Source organism: Clytia hemisphaerica, unplaced genomic scaffold (assembly GCF_902728285.1).
Source record: "Clytia hemisphaerica strain Z4C2 unplaced genomic scaffold, Clytia hemisphaerica genome assembly, whole genome shotgun sequence".
Taxonomy (NCBI): Eukaryota; Metazoa; Cnidaria; class Hydrozoa; order Leptothecata; family Clytiidae; genus Clytia; species Clytia hemisphaerica.
The window spans coordinates 926,551-944,710 of NW_027103507.1; the positions used below are offsets into that span (position 1 = coordinate 926,551).

The 18,160-nt window shown below is 35.7% G+C and overlaps 1 protein-coding gene across 4 annotated transcripts in view; it reads left to right on the forward strand.

Moving 5' to 3' along the window:
- The window catches only part of LOC136798919 (E3 ubiquitin-protein ligase TRIP12-like), a 46,496-nt gene extending 33,666 nt beyond the window's left edge, over window positions 1-12,830 (forward strand). For all 4 annotated transcript variants that reach the window (XM_067055591.1, XM_067055590.1, XM_067055592.1 and 1 more), the window contains 18 exons: window positions 211-305; window positions 571-658; window positions 1,100-1,179; window positions 1,529-1,728; window positions 2,233-2,268; window positions 2,621-2,785; window positions 3,213-3,273; window positions 3,578-3,662; window positions 4,535-4,603; window positions 4,871-4,969; window positions 5,567-5,681; window positions 5,818-5,874; window positions 6,170-6,600; window positions 7,362-7,475; window positions 7,727-7,775; window positions 8,507-8,552; window positions 9,555-9,658; window positions 11,492-12,830. In XM_067055591.1, coding sequence (XP_066911692.1) covers window positions 211-305; window positions 571-658; window positions 1,100-1,179; window positions 1,529-1,728; window positions 2,233-2,268; window positions 2,621-2,785; window positions 3,213-3,273; window positions 3,578-3,662; window positions 4,535-4,603; window positions 4,871-4,969; window positions 5,567-5,681; window positions 5,818-5,874; window positions 6,170-6,600; window positions 7,362-7,475; window positions 7,727-7,775; window positions 8,507-8,552; window positions 9,555-9,658; window positions 11,492-11,688 — 2,091 coding nt within the window. In that variant the 3' untranslated portion in view covers window positions 11,689-12,830. The remainder of the gene's footprint in view (window positions 1-210; window positions 306-570; window positions 659-1,099; window positions 1,180-1,528; window positions 1,729-2,232; window positions 2,269-2,620; window positions 2,786-3,212; window positions 3,274-3,577; window positions 3,663-4,534; window positions 4,604-4,870; window positions 4,970-5,566; window positions 5,682-5,817; window positions 5,875-6,169; window positions 6,601-7,361; window positions 7,476-7,726; window positions 7,776-8,506; window positions 8,553-9,554; window positions 9,659-11,491) is intronic.
- Window positions 12,831-18,160: the final 5,330 nt, after the last annotated feature.

Genomic DNA, 18,160 nt, shown 5'->3' on the forward strand with positions numbered 1-18,160 from the left:
CATCTACTAATATTCCATCTCAGCCTCTTATTCTTGAAGGGGCGGCGTAAATTTATAAAGGAAGGGATACAGACAAATTCTGGGCGATAAAGCTGACTGTAAGCTGATTATATACTTTTTGACTGAATTCGAACGCATTCTATCCAGGATTAAGAATTTTTCTTGTATTATTCCGATAACTTGAAAGAACATCTCTCACTTCTCCAATAGGACATTGACAGCGAATTGAGTGACGATGACGAGCGTTCAGATGACGAAATCGAAGAAGGATGGGCTTCGCAGCTACAAGTTTCAAATAACCCAAAGTAAGTTGCCCACATGTGGTAAAAAGTTCTTTCTGTTCAACAACTATTACCGACCAAGATTTCTATTTCTATCCGTAACGGTATCGAATTGCCTTTATCTTGGTCATTTTATTGAATACTCAATACCCTTGTATATCCTGCTACTCCATCGGGTGCACAAATGAATAGGGATCCAATTTGTCTCCCCCCTGGATGCTTATTTACGCCCAGCGTGTGCTAATTCACGAGTGGCTTTCTTTATTAATCGTCCCTTGTTCTTTTTTAGACACATCTTGGAGTTCACTCTCAACGGACACGTTTTACCTTACTCGATGACTGTCTATCAAGCCGTTCGTCAATACGCTAAAACAAGTGTAAGAGAAACACACACGCGTTCAGTTATTTTTAAAAGATTTTCCTCGTCTTGTCTACTCTGCTTTTTCACTGCAGGTCAAATTAAGGACAAAATCCTTTGTTTAATATTAATGGATAATCATTACATCATTATATCATTAACATTAGCTACACCTTAAAACTTTCCAGTGTTTTAATTTCAAAGATCTTCGTTTCAGTCTTGAAATTCAGAAAAAAATGAAGATAAATCTGTTGGATTTAGTTAGGGAACCATCGATTTCCCCTCTGAAATAGAAATTTTGCTTTGAAAGGTGGATTCTTTTTCAACTTTCATGATAGAGTCATCTCACTTATTATCTCGCCTCTAGTCCAATCAGCAAGCAAACGAATTCTCGCACTCATCCTTAGGAGACTGACCACGACCTATACTTAACCTTCTTTCTCGCTTTTCATATTTTCAGGTGGACAGTGAGAACGAAATGGATGATGAGAGTGGTCCATTCGGAAGAGCGAGTATTTGGTCCGGTACACACACTATATAGTAAGTAACCTATCATCCAACGCTTGTCGTTTCTTACATTCTATACTTTTTTTAAACCTGAAGTAGTACCTGAAGTTTTTTTTTCAAATCAGAACTTCTATTAAGAATCTTAAGAAACGTTAATTCCCTTTCTAGCTCTTCCGTTTTCATTTCAAAATCAACCAAATGTAAACTGAACTTTCATAAATCATCAAAATGAAATTTTTTTCCAACCGACCAACCCACCTCTAAAATCTAGATCGGGAGACGGTAAACAAACATTTTTCGAGGTCCAGCCCAAATGGATATATTAAAGATTGTCCGAGTCAAGCATACTAATAAATTCTATCCTTCTTTTCTCTCCAACCAGTTTTCGACCAGTGACACAACCGACAGAGAGTGGTCCCTCCACTTCCACCTCCACAGCATCCTCAAGCCTTCTTACTTCTTCATCGAAACGTTCAAAAACAGCTATCGACACCACGTCCACTGCTACCTCCAGTTCATCGTCTTCAGCTATCAAACCCTCTATCGCCACACCTAAAGATTCAACTGATGCCCAAAGTAAAGGTGAGCTCTTCAAATTTATTCCATTATTTATTTTAATTGTCTAATAAGAGAGAGAGACTCGTAAATAGGGTTGTGGTATGACTGAAATGAAGACAAAAACAAAATGAATGATAACTCTTTTTCCAAATATGGACTCGCCTGATTTAGTTAAAAAGATTTAGTTAATACTTTAAGAGGGGCAGTACTTTTTTACGTACACTACACTATAATATATATTGTCAGGCAATATGATGACTTAAAAAGATGTTCGCAATATATTGTCAGCTGCATTTGCAATATTCCTACAATATAGGGGAATTGTTTACAGAAATAAAATCCCTTTTAATAATAGAGTGCCAGTTGCTTACTTCGTACATTACGGTCCGCGAAGCATTTTGTCGAATATTGTTCGTCGATATATTGTGTAGTCTAAGTAGCCCTTAACACGACATGTTGTTATCCATTCGTACGCCAATTATTGTATCTACTAGTATTTAGTCTCGTTATAATTTTCTTCTTCTATAGACGCATATCTAACCAGCACGCTACCGGGTGATCTCAGTAAGTTCTATCATGGTTTTCATTTTCTTTATTTATCCAAACCAGTTCTTTAAATGTTAGACAATTTTACATCCATCTATTGAATACCAAGCTGTCAGAAAGTAGCCGTAAGCTTGGACAGACTAGCGACCTCTTTTGTAAAAACGTGAGCGCTTTTCCATCCGATGTTTATCTCAAAATACGTCAATATTAAATATTACAGAGTGACAGAAAGTTTAAGCGTTTGATGACTAACTGTGTCCAAAATTACGTGAAATTTAATTGGTTCTTCACTTCACTTCAGTCTTCGATCTGATTTTACCCACTATTTTTGTTTTAATTTTTCAATGTTCTTCTTCTTTTCCAATTGAAGATCTCAACGATCCATCAGTGGATGTGATCTGTCTGATGAGGGTGTTGTACTACCTGAATTGCAACTGGAGAAAGTTCTTCGACCTTCACTCTTCGCAGCCGGTCATCTCTTTCAATGAGTTTGTCAACTCCAAACTAACAGCTAAAGCAACCAGACAATTGCAAGGTAATGCATAGCATCGCAAGGTTATTTTTCTGATACCAACTCATGGGTGAAGTTTTAAGAATATTGTCGTGTTTTCAGTCAGGAAACCGGAGCGACCGTAGTGCATTGGTAGAGCATCCGGCTACGGCGCGCAAGGTTGTAGGTTCAACCCCAGCCGGATCATACGAAAGATTCCCAAAACGGAACTTGATGCCTCTCTGCTTGTTGCTCAGCAATTAAGAGAAGGATCAAGGGTAGGTGGAGTAATCCAGGGAGTAAGAGTGGCGCCCTCCCCTACCTCTGGGTAGATAGCTCCCACTGCGGTCACAGACTTACTTACTAGAGAGAAAAAGTCTGGTACTGGCTAACCATTGGATTCTATTAAAGTTTTGGCCTTGTGCGACATCGAGCTCCGTGGATCTAAACAATAATGTTTTTCTTTCAATAGATCCTTTAGTGATAATGACTGGTAACTTACCAACCTGGTTGATCGAACTCGCCAAAGTTTGGTAAGAATACATCTGCGTGGTTTTCCTTATATGAATTTAAGCTAACTAGCTACTATTAGAAATATAAACCCTCAAAGTAGGTTATCAAAGTCTATAATCAATTTAAGAAGGTTAAAATTAGACATTGACATTACAAATCTTCGGATCTGGGACTTCAATCCTAAATACTATAAGGCTTTACACCGTCCCTGTCCCTTCAAACTTTTTGCTCGTTGAAAGCTTCTTTTAACTTAGTATGATTTGGATGGTATACGTTTAAATGTTTGAAGGATTGATTGTTTTATTCCTCTTCATTTGTTTGTAGTCCGTTCTTGTTCCCATTCGAATGCCGTCAATTATTGTTTTATTCAACGACATTCGACCGAGATCGCGCCATCATGAAATTACAGGTTTGTTATATAACGTTCAGCCTTTTAGTTGAATCAGAATCCAGGGGGAGTACCCCTGTGTGGCTGTACCCCTCCCCTCTGCAGAGTCAGATATTCAGGTGTTTGTTTTCATCAATAACTGCTCGCTTTCTAATGAAACACTTTCTCTCGAGTCAAGAAACGTGATCTACGGCTTTGTGTGTCTTTTTAATGAGTGTCTTCATAGTGCTTGTTTTCTCATCGACATTGTAAAATCTTATTGGTTGAGAGCTGCGCTCAAATGACTTTCCATTTCTAGGAAAGTACATGGATTTCAAAAAGAGAATTAAGAACATCTTTCAACATTTTATAAGGCATTGACGCTTGTCGCTCGTTGTGTTTACCTTAAGGGAAGAAATTTTCGCGGGAACGAAATTTCGCGGTTTTCGCGGATTTTGCCTAAAACCGCGAAATTAAGTTCCCGCGAAATTTTACAAAATCGTCCAACCGCGAAATTAAATTCCCGCGAAATTTAATTTATTTCACGCATTCCCGGCCAAATTTGTACTATCTCAAGCCTAAAAACAGGTTTTTTGCTTATTTAATAACGCTTTTGGCCAAAAATATCCTGCAACCGCGAAATTAAATTCCCGCGAATTTTTCGAAAATCGATGAACCGCGAAATTAAATTCCCGCGAAAAAAATTAATTTGACCAACCGCGAAATTAAATCCCCGCGAAAATTTCTTCCCTTAAGGTACTTGACATTTTTTCGCGTGCATTGTTTAGTTCTAAACCAGTGTATTGATAGTAACCACTGAGTGCCTTGGAGATCTTCTTGTGATTGTAACCACACTGTCACCGCTCTTAGATTTCCCGACTCTAACCTGGATACCTTCTTTCTTTTATCTTTAGGAAACAGTTCCAGATTTGGCAAGTACTGATAGCAATGATCGTGTGGCGCCAAGGCTGGATAAGAAAAAGGTAACTGGCCCACTCTGTAATCGCGTACAATGTTCATTTAACACGTGTTTGTACACATTAAAAACTCTCCATTTTATGTCCCTGTCATTTGTGAACTCTGTGTTTGACCCGCCTGGGGATGTCAAAGGGTAGCTACCATTCTTCGTCGGTACGAAATTGGTACTACGATTCTCTAGCGTTTTAGCATCCATGGACAGTCGCCAAAATCCTGGTAGAATATCAGTTGTTAACATCGTCTAAGAACTTTCTACTTTTCATAACTTTCAGCGTACGGTGAATCGCACAGACCTTTTCAAACAAGCGGAAAACATTTTGAACGAGTTTACCGGAACACGTGCTCTTCTGGAAATACAATACGATGGAGAGGTAATGCTTCTCCCTGCTGCTTTTGTCTCGCTTTCCCTACGGTTTTGTTTCGCTTCCCTGACGGCTTTTGTCTCACTTTTCCCCACAACCTTTGTTTCACTTTCCCTACGGTTTTGTCTCACTTTCCTTGCAGCTTTTGTCTCGCTTTTCCTATAGCTTTTGGTTCGCTTTCCCTACAGCTTTTTATCTCGCTTTACTTACAGTTTTTTGTCTCGCTTTCCTTGCAGCTTTTTGTCTCGCTTACCCTACATCTTTTATTTCGTTTAATATACAGCTTACTATACTACAGTGAATGAAACTCTATTTCGAATCCTTAGGGGTGTAAAATATTTTTTCTACGTTCTAGAAAGTGAAAAATTCAAGTTATACAGCTTACGAAATGGAGGGGGTTGATTTTAAGATATTCTACTGTATTTACTCTGTTTAAGAACATATTTTACTACTCCATGATGGGTTTATACCATTCTTTACTAGAAGGCTATGCTATGCCTTATATTGTGTTTTTGTGTTTTAGGTACTTGCCATGTTTAATCAGGTAAGAAAAATTTCTACTGATGATGTTTGTCGTTGATGATTTTTTGTTCCTCGCTACTTTAGGTTGGCACTGGATTGGGGCCGACGCTGGAATTTTATTCACTGGTTTCCAAGGAGTTCCAACGTTCTGACCTTGAAATATGGCGTAACGATTCTGTCACCAAAGCTGATATCGGAGGTAATTGGCAAAATTACTAAATAGCAGTGAGCTAAAGTCACAACGAGACTTGGACATCTGATGTTCTAGTTTTTCCTTCACTATGAGAAAATCTAGCAAAATACACCTAATTTTGTATCTTTTCAATCTTCTCTAGGCAGCGATAGTAAAAAGAAGTCAAGTTATGCTTTTTCAAAAGATGGACTATTTCCAGGTATGCCATTCTATTCAATCTGGATAAATATTGTGCATCTTTCGAAATTTTCATCATCTTTTTTAATTAATTTTTTTATCATTGTCCTGCTTCAAATGCATTTATTTCTACCAATGAACGCTTACATAAACGTCATGGCTCGCACGACTAGGCCTTTTCATAAATTACAGCCCAACCAACGTGTGTGCCTCATTTTGGAAATAATGCTATGAAAAAAGTCTATTGGATTGGTTTTCATTGTTTAATTGGTCATCGTAAAAATCATTATAATTTTTTAATTTTTCTTTATTCACAGCTGCCATACCCAAAAATACCAAAAGCTCGCATGTTACGAAAATCAAATCAAAGTTTCGGTATCTCGGGAAATTCATGGCGAAAGCTTGTATGGATTCTCGTATGGTTGACATTAACTTGAGCGAAGCATTTTACAAATGGATCGTAACTCAAGATTATACAAGTGACATTTGTGATTTGCGACACGTTGATCAGACTTTATACGCTTCATTGAGTCAATTATATAATGTTGCTCTAGCCAAGAGGCGTTTAGAAAATGATGAATCGAGGACCCAAGAGTCCATTGATTCCGCTTTGAGTATATTGACTTTAGACGGGGTCCCTATTGAAGACCTTGGTCTTGATTTTGTTTTACCGGGCACAAATTATGAGTTGAAAAAGAACGGCCGCAATACGCCAGTGACCATTGAAAATTTGGACGAATATTTGCAGGTAAGGTCTACCATTTTGTCCAAGGACATTAAGTTTTGAGATTTTTCCAAACCGCCCCCACCCCCCTATTAGGTACCCGAGAGTAAGCGGAAAAAGCAGAGGGCTCGAGTACTTCACAAAACACTCAGCCTGTAAAACACTTTTCTTAACCAAACAACAAATCTTTCTCATATACAGTCAACTCTCTGTAATTCGAACCTCTTTTATTCGAATCTTTCTGTAATCCGAACAAAAAAATTGGGAAAGTCGTATAAAATGCTTTCTCTAATATCGAACCTTTCTCTATTTGATCCGAAGAAATTCCTTGGTCCCTTGAAGATCGAATTTAGAAAGAGTAGACTGTAACAATTAAGACAAGAGAATCACTTATCTGATATTCCGATGGCGGATTGGCGGCCGCCCACGTTAAAGCTCTAAAGGAGCGGGCCAATTTCCCATCGGAGAAGAATGATAGTCGGCCCTTGATGTGCCTTACCCCCAGTCGGGTTCAACAGCCCCTGTGCGTAAACCTATAAATATTTCGGTTGGACCCGCCAATCCCCGAAAACGAGGGCTGGGTTACCAGACCTCCCGCTGCAAAATTCTTGACGCGGTCTCGCAATGTAAACCTTCCAGATGTTGAAAATTTTCCCGACCTTCAGAGCTTTAACGTGTCGGATGAAAATTTCACCATCTGGGTGCCAGATAAGAGAATCACCATCAAACAGAACATACTCATTCAATGTAAACGTACTTTTAGTTTCTTATTATCTTTCTTTCAGTTGGTAGTTGAGTACACGCTCGTGGATGGAGTATCCGTACAACTTCAAGCTTTCAAAGAAGGATTCGAACAGTTCTTCAAACTCTCAAATCTTCAAATGTTTTACCCTCACGAGGTACAGTATTGTGGGAGTGTTTTAGCTGTTTTAGAGAGGATTTTGCAGGGTCCATTTTGGAGAAGCAAGCATCGGAAGTTAGAAAACTTATAAACCTCTACTCTTGGGTAAAGAAATCTTTCTACCCGGGATATTCTTATTTCAACTCCCCTCTCTTCAAATTGAAATCAAATTTTTTAAAAGTTTCTTCCTTTTCGTGTTTTTTTTTTCATCCAAGACGTTTTAAACCTAAAAGTAATGATCTTTTTTAGATTGATTTGTTGTTATGTGGTAGTAAATCGGAAAAGTGGGACTCCAAAGGTAAGCACGTGATCTCGTGAAAGGTTTTTGTTCTGCTGTATTCGTTTCATACGGTTTACTGACTTACTTACGAAAATTTTTCATTATGAAAAGATACAGATGTGAAGCAACTTCAGAAAGAAATTAGAAGCAAAATCTACAGTTTGACTTTTAAAGTCTATTCACGATAAGTGTGCTCTCTTTTTTCATTTACCTATAACTTTTGAAGGAATTCTTCAATATTTATAAATTTGGTATCATTGGAAAGATATAACTGAGTGGAACAATTTGAAATAAAAAATTTTTTGAAAAAATTCTAAAAACGAAGATGAAAATGAAGAAGAAAAAAAGGAAGATCTTTTGGAGAAGTGCTATAACTTTCATTTTCACTGGAGTGAATCCTTGATTATCGAACATCATTACTGTGAAAAAACTTCTCAAAAATAATCATTCAGTCAACAGATATCAAACAAATTTATAAGCTGATTGACCCCAATTAGAATTTTTTTTAAAACTTTTTTATTTTAAATTGTTCCACTCACAAATATCTCTCCAACGATACCAAATTTATAAAGATTGAAGAATTCCTTCAAAAGTTATAGGTAAAAGAAAAAAGAGTGCACACTTATCGTGAATAGACTTTAAAAATAACAATTTTTAAACGGAAAAAAAAACAATAGGCAGCCATACCAGACCTTGTACTGCCTTTTATACAACCGAAAACCAGTAGTTTGTTTTTTTTCTTTTTTCAGAATTAATGGAATGCTGTAGAGCTGATCACGGATATAATATCGACAGGTAGGTTTCTATTTTATTTTACAACTTTTACTAAGAACACTTAAAATTAATCGATTGAAAGATGACAGGTTAGCTTCTCAGACGCGTTTTCCGTTGCTAAGTTTAATGTAATTTATTTTCCTTAAGGCCTCTGACCATAGTGAATTTTTCATAGTTTGTCGTGTTTACAATGTGTTTTCTGACTGATGTATGTAACCAACAAAACTATGACATGTTATACATTTTCTGTTAGACAAACTATTCTTGAATCTGAAAATTTAAAAATTGCATTGAAAGAATTTGATAAGGAAGAAAATGAAGACATTTACGAAGACAAGTATTTCAACTTTGAGGAGCTTATTTTCTGCAAAGAAAAGAGATTTTGAAAAAAAATTTGCACTGGATGATGTATCTTTCACCAAACTAATAATAGATTTTCGGAAAATTTTTGTAAAAGCTTCTTTGTCTCAAAATCTTGAAAATAGTGGGTTTTGACCAATTTTTCATCCCAATTTTTTGCACAAAAAGAGTCGTAACTTTTGAAATATCAATTTACAAAATTTTGCCGAAAAATTTCAGATAGTTCAATCTTTTTCAGACAATTAAAAAAAAATTCGAAACTAAAAGGTTAATTACTAATTAAAACACTTTTTGTAAAAGAGGGTAATATAACATTTTATTAACATATTTTTAAGGTTCATAATGTCATATTTTTGTAATTTAATTGCTAATTACTCTTGATAGAATAAATTCAGAAACAACTTATAAGGACAATTTTTTGTTAAATTTGTCAAGGAACTCCAAACGAAAGTTTTATCTCCAAATCTGCGTATTCGATCTTTTGACTATGGTCAGAGCCTTTAAGGATATTTTAATTCCAGTTAACTCTTATTTCAGATGAATGTCTGAAGTCATTTAAAGAATTTTGCTCTCCAATTTGATATCTCACGTGTAACAAAGTACCAAATCGACGACTAGATCACTAAAATCGGATGCTTATTTTATTACGACTTTCTTTTTCAGCCGTGCCGTGAAATTTTTGTTCGAGATTTTAAGCAAATACGAAGCCGACGAGCAAAGATTATTCTTACAGTTCATTACAGGCAGTCCAAAACTCCCTGTTGGAGGTAAGAATCGATATTCTGAAGAGTACATGTTTTTTTTTATAAGCAAGTGTCTGTCCCTATGCCAGGCTAGCATTATGCTTAGTATTCTATTGTTCTCAAACAATAGAGCCATTGTTTAGGTACCAAAAACTGAGCCTGCATATGCTTATAAACGTTATGCTTATAAAAGAAAAAACATGTATAGCGTCTACTGTTGAATTGTCTATATTTTCTTTCGCCAGTTTACCCATAGAGGTATAAAGAAAAACAGGAGTTGAATATGTCGGTAATTGGTCTTTAAAGTCTTTTGATTTCTTTTATAAAATGTATCAAAAGAAATTCTAAGCTCGCCCGATGAAATAAGACTTTTTAGTAGAACTCAAGTTTGCTATGAACATTCTAATAATCAGTATTGAAGATTCTCGCCTTTTAATATACGAAAATTAGATAAAAATTCGTCCAGGAAGCAAGTTTATGTTCCATTTCGCTATCCGTTCAATTTTGTTTTGAAAAAATATTTTCTCAAGCCAGAAAATGAAAAGTTCTTTATAAGCACACACGATTTCAGACTCAATTTGTAGACATAAAGTCGCTGGAGAATTTTGGAGGAAAGTATCAAGCAATAGAGTTCACCTTAAGGAAAACATTGATCGAAAAATCTTATCATTTGATGAAGGATTGCCAAGTTTACAGGCCTTTTTTTAGTCCAAATATTTTCTTACACTGATGTCAGAAACAATGAATCTCGTCTCATCTAATTTCTAAAGCTTAAATGAGCCAATAGGATTTCACCTATGGATAAAAAAGCTCATTAAGAATGCACGATATATGAGATTATGAGCATGCATACATCGTAATTTTTTTAATCGTAGGGCGAGCTTGGTTACAATAGCATACTTCTCCTGTTTCTTTATACCTCCATGGTTTACCTTTGTATCGTCGATTATTTTTGAAGATGCTTCGCGTTCTTGTGATTCACTTCTTTTTATAAGCAACCAGGCTGCTATTCGATCAAATCATAGAGGTATAAAGAAAGACAGGAGATGAATTTGTCGGTAATTGGTCGTTAAAGTCTTTTGATTTCTTTTATGTAAAAAATCAAAAGAAATTCTAGGCTCGCCCGATGAAATAGGACTTTTTAGTAGAACTCAAGTTTGCTCTGAACATTCTTACTATCAGCATCGAAAATTTCCAGCCTTCTAATATACGAGAATAAAAGAAAATTTAGCTTCGCGAAATAAGTTTGCGTTCAATTTTGTCATCCATTAAATTCTGTTTTGAAAAGATATTTTCTCAAGCCAGAAAATGAAAAGTTCTTTATAAGCACCACACACAATTTCAGACCCAATTTGTAGACAAAAAGTCGCTGGAGAATTTTGGAGGTAAGTATTAAGCAATAGAGTTCACATTGAAGAAAATATTGATCGAAAAATCTTGTCATTTGATGAAGGATTGCAAAGTTTACAGGCCCTTTTTTAATCCAAATATTTTCTTACATCAATGTCAGAAACAATGAATCTCGTCCCATTTTATTTCCAACACTTAAGTTAGCCAATAAGATTTTACCTATCAACAAAAGAGCTCATTAAAAATGCACGATATATGAGATTATGAGCATGCATACCTTGTAATATTTTTAATCGTAGGGCGAGCATGGTTACATTAGCATACTTCTCCTGTTTCTTTATACCTCCATGATCAAATTAAGCAACCCCAGACTTGACCCGAAAATTTGGGTTTCTTATAAAAAGATGTGTACTCTCCATAATTCGACCCTCTATATTTTTTCGAAAAGTTAAAGAGGAAATTGTCCTTGTTTTGGAATCTTAAGAAATATAATTTCTCTCTGTTTAGGATTCAAGAGTCTGAACCCACCATTAACGATCGTCCGAAAAACAGTCGACCAATCAGCCAATCCAGACAATTATCTACCGTCCGTCATGACGTGCGTGAACTACTTGAAACTGCCGGACTATTCGAATGTCGAGATAATGAGCACTAAATTGAGGACTGCTTATTCAGAAGGCAAAAATGCTTTCCATTTATCCTAGTATAGGGATGACGTAATTGGTTGTCTTATTGGTGCGCATTAGAATCATCCTTTTGGATTACTACGTTTTTATTGGAAGACGAAAGATGATTGATCATACATAGAGATAGAAGAAAACCTTTATTATTATTTTCAGAAACATTTGTAATATAGACCTTCCTTGCTTTCTTTCGTCAAGATGGCCTTTCATTGAGTTATATTTTTGTTTCCAAGACAAAGCCGAGCCAGTAGAACTTATATGGATTTCAGCATTTTATTCCTTATGATCTGCAGTTACTTTTATTGAGTCAACATTTTCAGAGCAGGAAATCTTATCTTCATCGTGTTTTGGTTTTAGAACAAGACTTTTTTGTCAAGAAATTTCTTATATACTGTGATCTATATGGCTTATATTCATTGAGTTTAAAGCCCGAAGGGCTAGAGTAGAATCTTTAACCGTTCTCAGGCAAGAAAAAGTGAAGCCTAAAAACATGCGCCGTATTTTTGACGACAGATTGAATCTAGCAATTCCTTTGTTTACGATTGATATTTTTTTCGAAATTTAGCGGTAGACTTTAGTTTCAATCTGTCATTTGTGTAAAAACCAGGCGAGCCGCTCAAGGCCGTGCAACTTTGGTAGGATTTATTGGCTTCAAATCCTACCAAAGAGATTGACTTCTAACCCTTCGGGCTTATACTTCATTGGTTATATTGTTTGAGACCTTTTGCTTGAAACCTCATTGTCATCCTTTCCTACCTTTTCTCTCACACTTCTTATAAGAAATGCTTCTGATTTCAAACCTGTAAGAAATAATATTACAAAAGCTTCTACTTGAAAAGCTGGTTTTCGGCTAAGACTTCCAATCACTTTGATAGGTTGAATCTAGAGGTTTGTGCAATTGAAAAGTACACTTTTGCAAAGGCATGCAGGAAATGAAAAAGTTTAGAGTTTTAAAGGTTGAAGCGAATCGTGTAGGAGAATCTTGAGATAACTAGAAGATATGAGTTGCTTGCCCTGCTTTTTATTAGATATACATATTTGAGAAGATGAAAATTGGATTTATTTTTTTGTCCATTTTCGTGACGTTTTTATTTGAAGACAGTATTTCTACGATTGACATTTTTTTCTATTGAAAAATAAAAGAAAAGGTTATCTTGTTTTAACTCACCTTGTGTTTCTCCATCATGGGGGTCCTAATAAGGTCTAGGGGGTTGGAAAATTAACAAGCAGGGTGGGGGGCGTTTATTTGGAACCTAAGAGTATCGTAACTTGTCTGTTTTCCATAGTAAGGAATATTGTGATCCTTTAGGTCCTTTGCGAAAGAAAAATCTCGCAAACATTCATTTGCATTAATTGCAACTGAGCGATTCGACGCACCTTTATTCCTAAATACTTCCTGAATTATTTTTCAAACGTCATTAGTAATGGTTGAAATGTTACAACATGAATGGATCGCTTAGAATAACACCCCATTGGGCACTACGTACTGTATTCCGTCAACCTTTCCATTGTTCGTTCCCGCATGTCATGATAGTAGGAAAGGGCAAACCCAGGGACAAACAAGGTGGTAGCTGAATGGACCTACCTGATGATGAAAGTTAGAGAGCAATAAGGAGAAAAACGAGAGAAAAAACAGTCAGAAAATAAAAGCGTTTGACGAAAATGCATAATTCATCATTGATTGTTGATGGGGGGAGTAGGGAAAAAAGAAATATTTAAAGTTCCGGTTGCAAAAATCAGTTTTATTGATAATTGAATCATGCTTCTTGATGGTGCGCATTGTAATCAATAAAGTTTTTGTGTAAAAAAATCCAATGAAAATCTGCAAAACGAACGTCAGTTAATTTATAGGACCTCTACCCCACCGGGGTAGGTCCAAAAAAAGCATATACGACCTGGGCTATAGTACATTATGTTACAGAATTCTGTTAGTACATGACTGTTTGACATTTCAATTGCCATCACTGAAAGACCAGCGGGATGGGTAAGCTGAGACAGTTAAAAGCGGCAAATTTGGGGAGAGCAAATAGCAGCTAGGGCGCTGGTCAATGGGACTGATGGGGCATATGCAAGACATTTAAAAAACAACCGACATTCTTCCTGAGATTCTCACATAGAGTTGTCGTGTTAGTATATAGTATTTTTTTTACAAAATAAATCACAACTTCTAGTCGAAATCAGTAACAGCCACCTGAACGGCAATCAAGATAAATTGATACACACGGCGCCTAGAATTTTTGTACTTTCATCCAAAAATGTACAGCAAATAATCTATATTGAGGCTATTGGGCTGAATACATTTGATCAATTTGGTAGCATTGAAACTGGTTTATGCTAAAATTCGAGAAAATGGTGAAAATTTGGGGAGAATAGATAATGACGTCACCAGGCTAGTGGCCATTTTGAAAATTTCAATTTCTCGTTTTTTACATTCAATTTTGGCGCAGTTTACAGGTGCCAAATTTTAAATTATTCAGATGAGTAGTTTTGTATCTAGAAAAGCTGGAAGTCTGCTCCAAATGCCAAAAAAATCACATTAAATCGGACCATATTTATTCAGAGCTCTCTGGAAACCAAACCAAACCGATACCCCAATTAGTGTGAAATTGCATAGAAATACAGTAAACCCTACAAACGTTACAAAGAAGATCAAACATCTCAATCTGAAATCGGTTTTCCCAACTTTAGACACCCAGCAAGGTGCTTTCAAGCGCCCCAATAGTCAAAATAAAAAGTATTAATTTGCCGAGAGTATAAAATCGTATTTTACCGGCCGCTCTGTAAATCTTTTTCTAGTTAAGAAAAATAATTGAAATTCACACAACAGTTACATCTTTATGAAAAGCTTCACAAAATAAAAGAAATTCAGTAAATTTGCTAAGATTTGACTAATTTGCAGAACAAAACCTAAAAGCGCTTTTAGTCTGTAAAAAAACCACCAATACAAATTAAAGATCTGAAAATTTTCACACAAGTGTGTTTTGTTACGATGCAGGATTGTGCAAAATATCAAGTGTATAACATTAATAGTTTTTGAAAAATGGCAATTTTGTGGTGATTTTCGGACATTTTCTATTATGGTCTGTAAAATCATGGAGCTATAAAGAAAGACAGGAGTTGGATGCGTCGGTAATTGGTCGTTAAAGTCTTTTGATTTCTTTTATAAAATGTATCAAAAGAAATTCTAAGCTCGCTCGATGAAATAAGACTTTTTAGTAGAACTCAAGTTTGCTATGAACATTCTAATTATCAGTATTGTAGATTCTAGCCTTTTAATATACGAAGATCAAATAAAACTTCGTCCACGAAACAAGTTTATGTTCCATTTCGTTATTCGTTCAATTTTGTTTTGAAAATATATTTTCTCAAGCCAGAAAATGAAAAGTTCTTTATAATCACACACGATTTCAGACTCAATTTGTAGATATAAAGTCGCTGGAGAATTTCGGAGGAAAAGTATCAAGCAGTAGAGTTCACCTTAAAGAGAAAATTGATCGAAAAATCTTATTATTTGACGAGGGATTGCCAAGTTTACAGGCCTTCTTTTAGTCCAAATAATTTCTTACACTGATGGCAGAAACAATGAATCTCGTCTCATCTAATTTCTAAAGCTTAAATGAGCTAATAAGATTTCACCAATTGATAAAACAGCTCATTAAAAATGCACGATATATGAGATTATGAGCATGCATACATCGTAACTTTTTTAATCGTAGGGCGAGCTTGGTTACAATAGCATACTTCTCCTGTTTCTTTATACCTCCATGGTAAAATACACCAGCCTGTAACTTTTGCTCTGGTTGTGCAAATTAATTCAAAATTTTCAGCACCATTAAATCTTGAAAAAAGTCTCTCGAAATAAAAGATTTGAGTGAATCTGCTGAAAATTGACTATTCTACAGACCAAAACTTAAAAACGCTGATAGTCTGTAAAATACCAACCATACAAAATATTGATCTGAAAATTTGCACACAAGTGCGTTTTGTTTACATTAATAGTTTTTGAATAATTGCAATATCCGGGTGATTTTCGGACATTTTCTATTCTGGTCTGTAAAATACACCAGTGTCCGAAAAAAAGTGCACCCTCAAAATTCGAACCCTTTATTAATGAACTTTTCAAAAATATATAACAAGTGTTTTGACTAAAAAATTCACACGTTAAATAATCGAACAAAATTCCTCCTACAATCATGATTGAAATATATTAAGAATTCCGGTTATTTTAACGTTTTTAAAGATTTAAAGTTCCGAAGAAAGTCGATTTTGGGCTATCTTTTTAATTTAATCGAATATTTCAATTTGGGAGGGGTTGGCAGACTTCCAGGCTATATTCTGAGCCTTATTGGACTATTTTTGAACTTTTGGATCCTCAGATCCTAATGTCTTAAGTGTAGCGTTAAAACTCCGATTTAAAACTCTACCTTTCGAACCTACTTTAGAGCACTTACAAATCGATTGTGGTTTCAAAACTTCCTGGGGAATTTCCCTTTTTTCACAAATATTATGACCTTGATTGTACTAAAAATGTCATCTTAAAAAAAAACCTAGCAAAAATTACCAAATGATTTAAGGAATCGAGCCCTAAGCCCAAGGTCTTTGGAATTGAATATTTCCATCAGCAAGATACTGGTCCATACATCCATGAAAACCTGGATTCGAACAGGCCACAAATCTCGATCCTGTTTTATAAATCCCATAACTTCCAGATGCTCCTCCATAAAGCCAATGATTTGCATGTCTTAACATATCCACACCATATCTACCTCGTACATAATAGCCTGGATTCGGTCTGTTTTGTGCCCAGTGGTCATCCAGTCTAACTTTCGTATCGTGTCCTTTGATGCGGCTAGAACGTAACGGCTCTTGTTCTTTTGCGACGGCACGGGCTGGTATTTTCCAAGGCTGGTAAAAATCACCTAAAAGAATATACGACCCCCATAATTCCATTCGCCAGTTTTTATTTCCAATACCAATATACCCGCATCCCATGATTAGATTATCTTTCTTAACATGACTCATATTCTTGACACACGGTTTATTGAGTTCAAGGCTAAAACTCATTCCTAATTTTCTCCATTCCGATTCATGTTGAACTATATGCGTTAAATTTGAAGCTCTAAAAGCAAAGTCTTGGTCTAGGTCCCATGGTATAGTATCATGAAGTTTAGCAGCCGCTAGACCAGATCCGTCTTCGTTCGTGTATTGATAGCCTAGCTTATCGAACAATTTATAAGTATTAACTAGCATGAAATGAAGGTCTCTCATACAAGCTCTTTGCCGTAGCTGAGTTGCTCTAAGATTGCATTTGACTTTGGATTCAATATAATTAAATTCTAAGTGTGTTTGTGTACCGTTTATGGCAGGTAAATAAAATTCTGAAATTTCATTACGTATAGCAAAGTCTAGTAAATGAGCTCTTGTTAAATCATGGAAATCAACCCAGTCAGTCTTGTAAAAAATACTGGCTGGGTGTGATTTCATTATTTTGTTTTGGTTGTTCATGACATATAGAATTTCCGGGTAGACAAGATCATCAGCACATTTTGTCGTCACTCTAGATGTTAAATAGTCGAGCAGTACATTTCTATCCATCGCAAAGGGTCCATCAAAATAATCACAACGAAGCAATTGGTGTTTATAACAAACATCAAACCCAAACACACTTTTATATTGACTCCAAATAAGCTTTGATTGGTAGCATCCGGAACTCCACCGTCCGTCCGGGTAGATTACCGATCCCGAGATAACATCGCATGTCTTCTTTACCAGTGGTTTCAAAAACTTTCTCATATCAAAATTTTGGTCAAATCTACGGATCCCTTTGGTCAACAAAACAAACTGTGTGGAGCTTTTTGCCACCAAATCTCTCAAGCTTTGAACTAATGATTTTGATTCTAAAATAGTAGTATTGAAATTGGGTAAGATGTGCTGGATATCCTTAATCATTGAAGAATGTTTATCAAATATAGACCGAGTTAATCCGAGTTGGATGTGAGTTGATACTGTCCAGTTTGGCTTATTCTTTATATCCTCTAGCAAAACTTTCAGATCGGTTACTTCATTAACTGCATTGAAAATGACGGTTATATTGTCACGAGGATCGTGTTGTATTTGATAGCCGCCATTGATACGACTCAATCTTGTGACCATTTTCCCGATCGCGTCGCTTAATTCTTCATTGCGTTCGAACCGTTGAGCACGTGACAGCTGCTTCAAAAACAAATCTAGATATCGATTATCAAAGTCGATTGACTTGTTATTTGAAGAAAATGGATTTGTTTTCAAGACTTTGCTGATACTGATGTCCATTTTGAATGAGATTTCAAATAAAATTGTCAGCCCAATAAATGCAAAACACAAAATAGCAATGAAAACTTTGTACCAAGTCATTCCTAACATTTTATAATTGTAGATTTGTTCTCTTTTCCAGTTTCAAATCTCTGAAAATATACACAAATATTATGTTAAATGGTTTCCTACTATCAGTTTA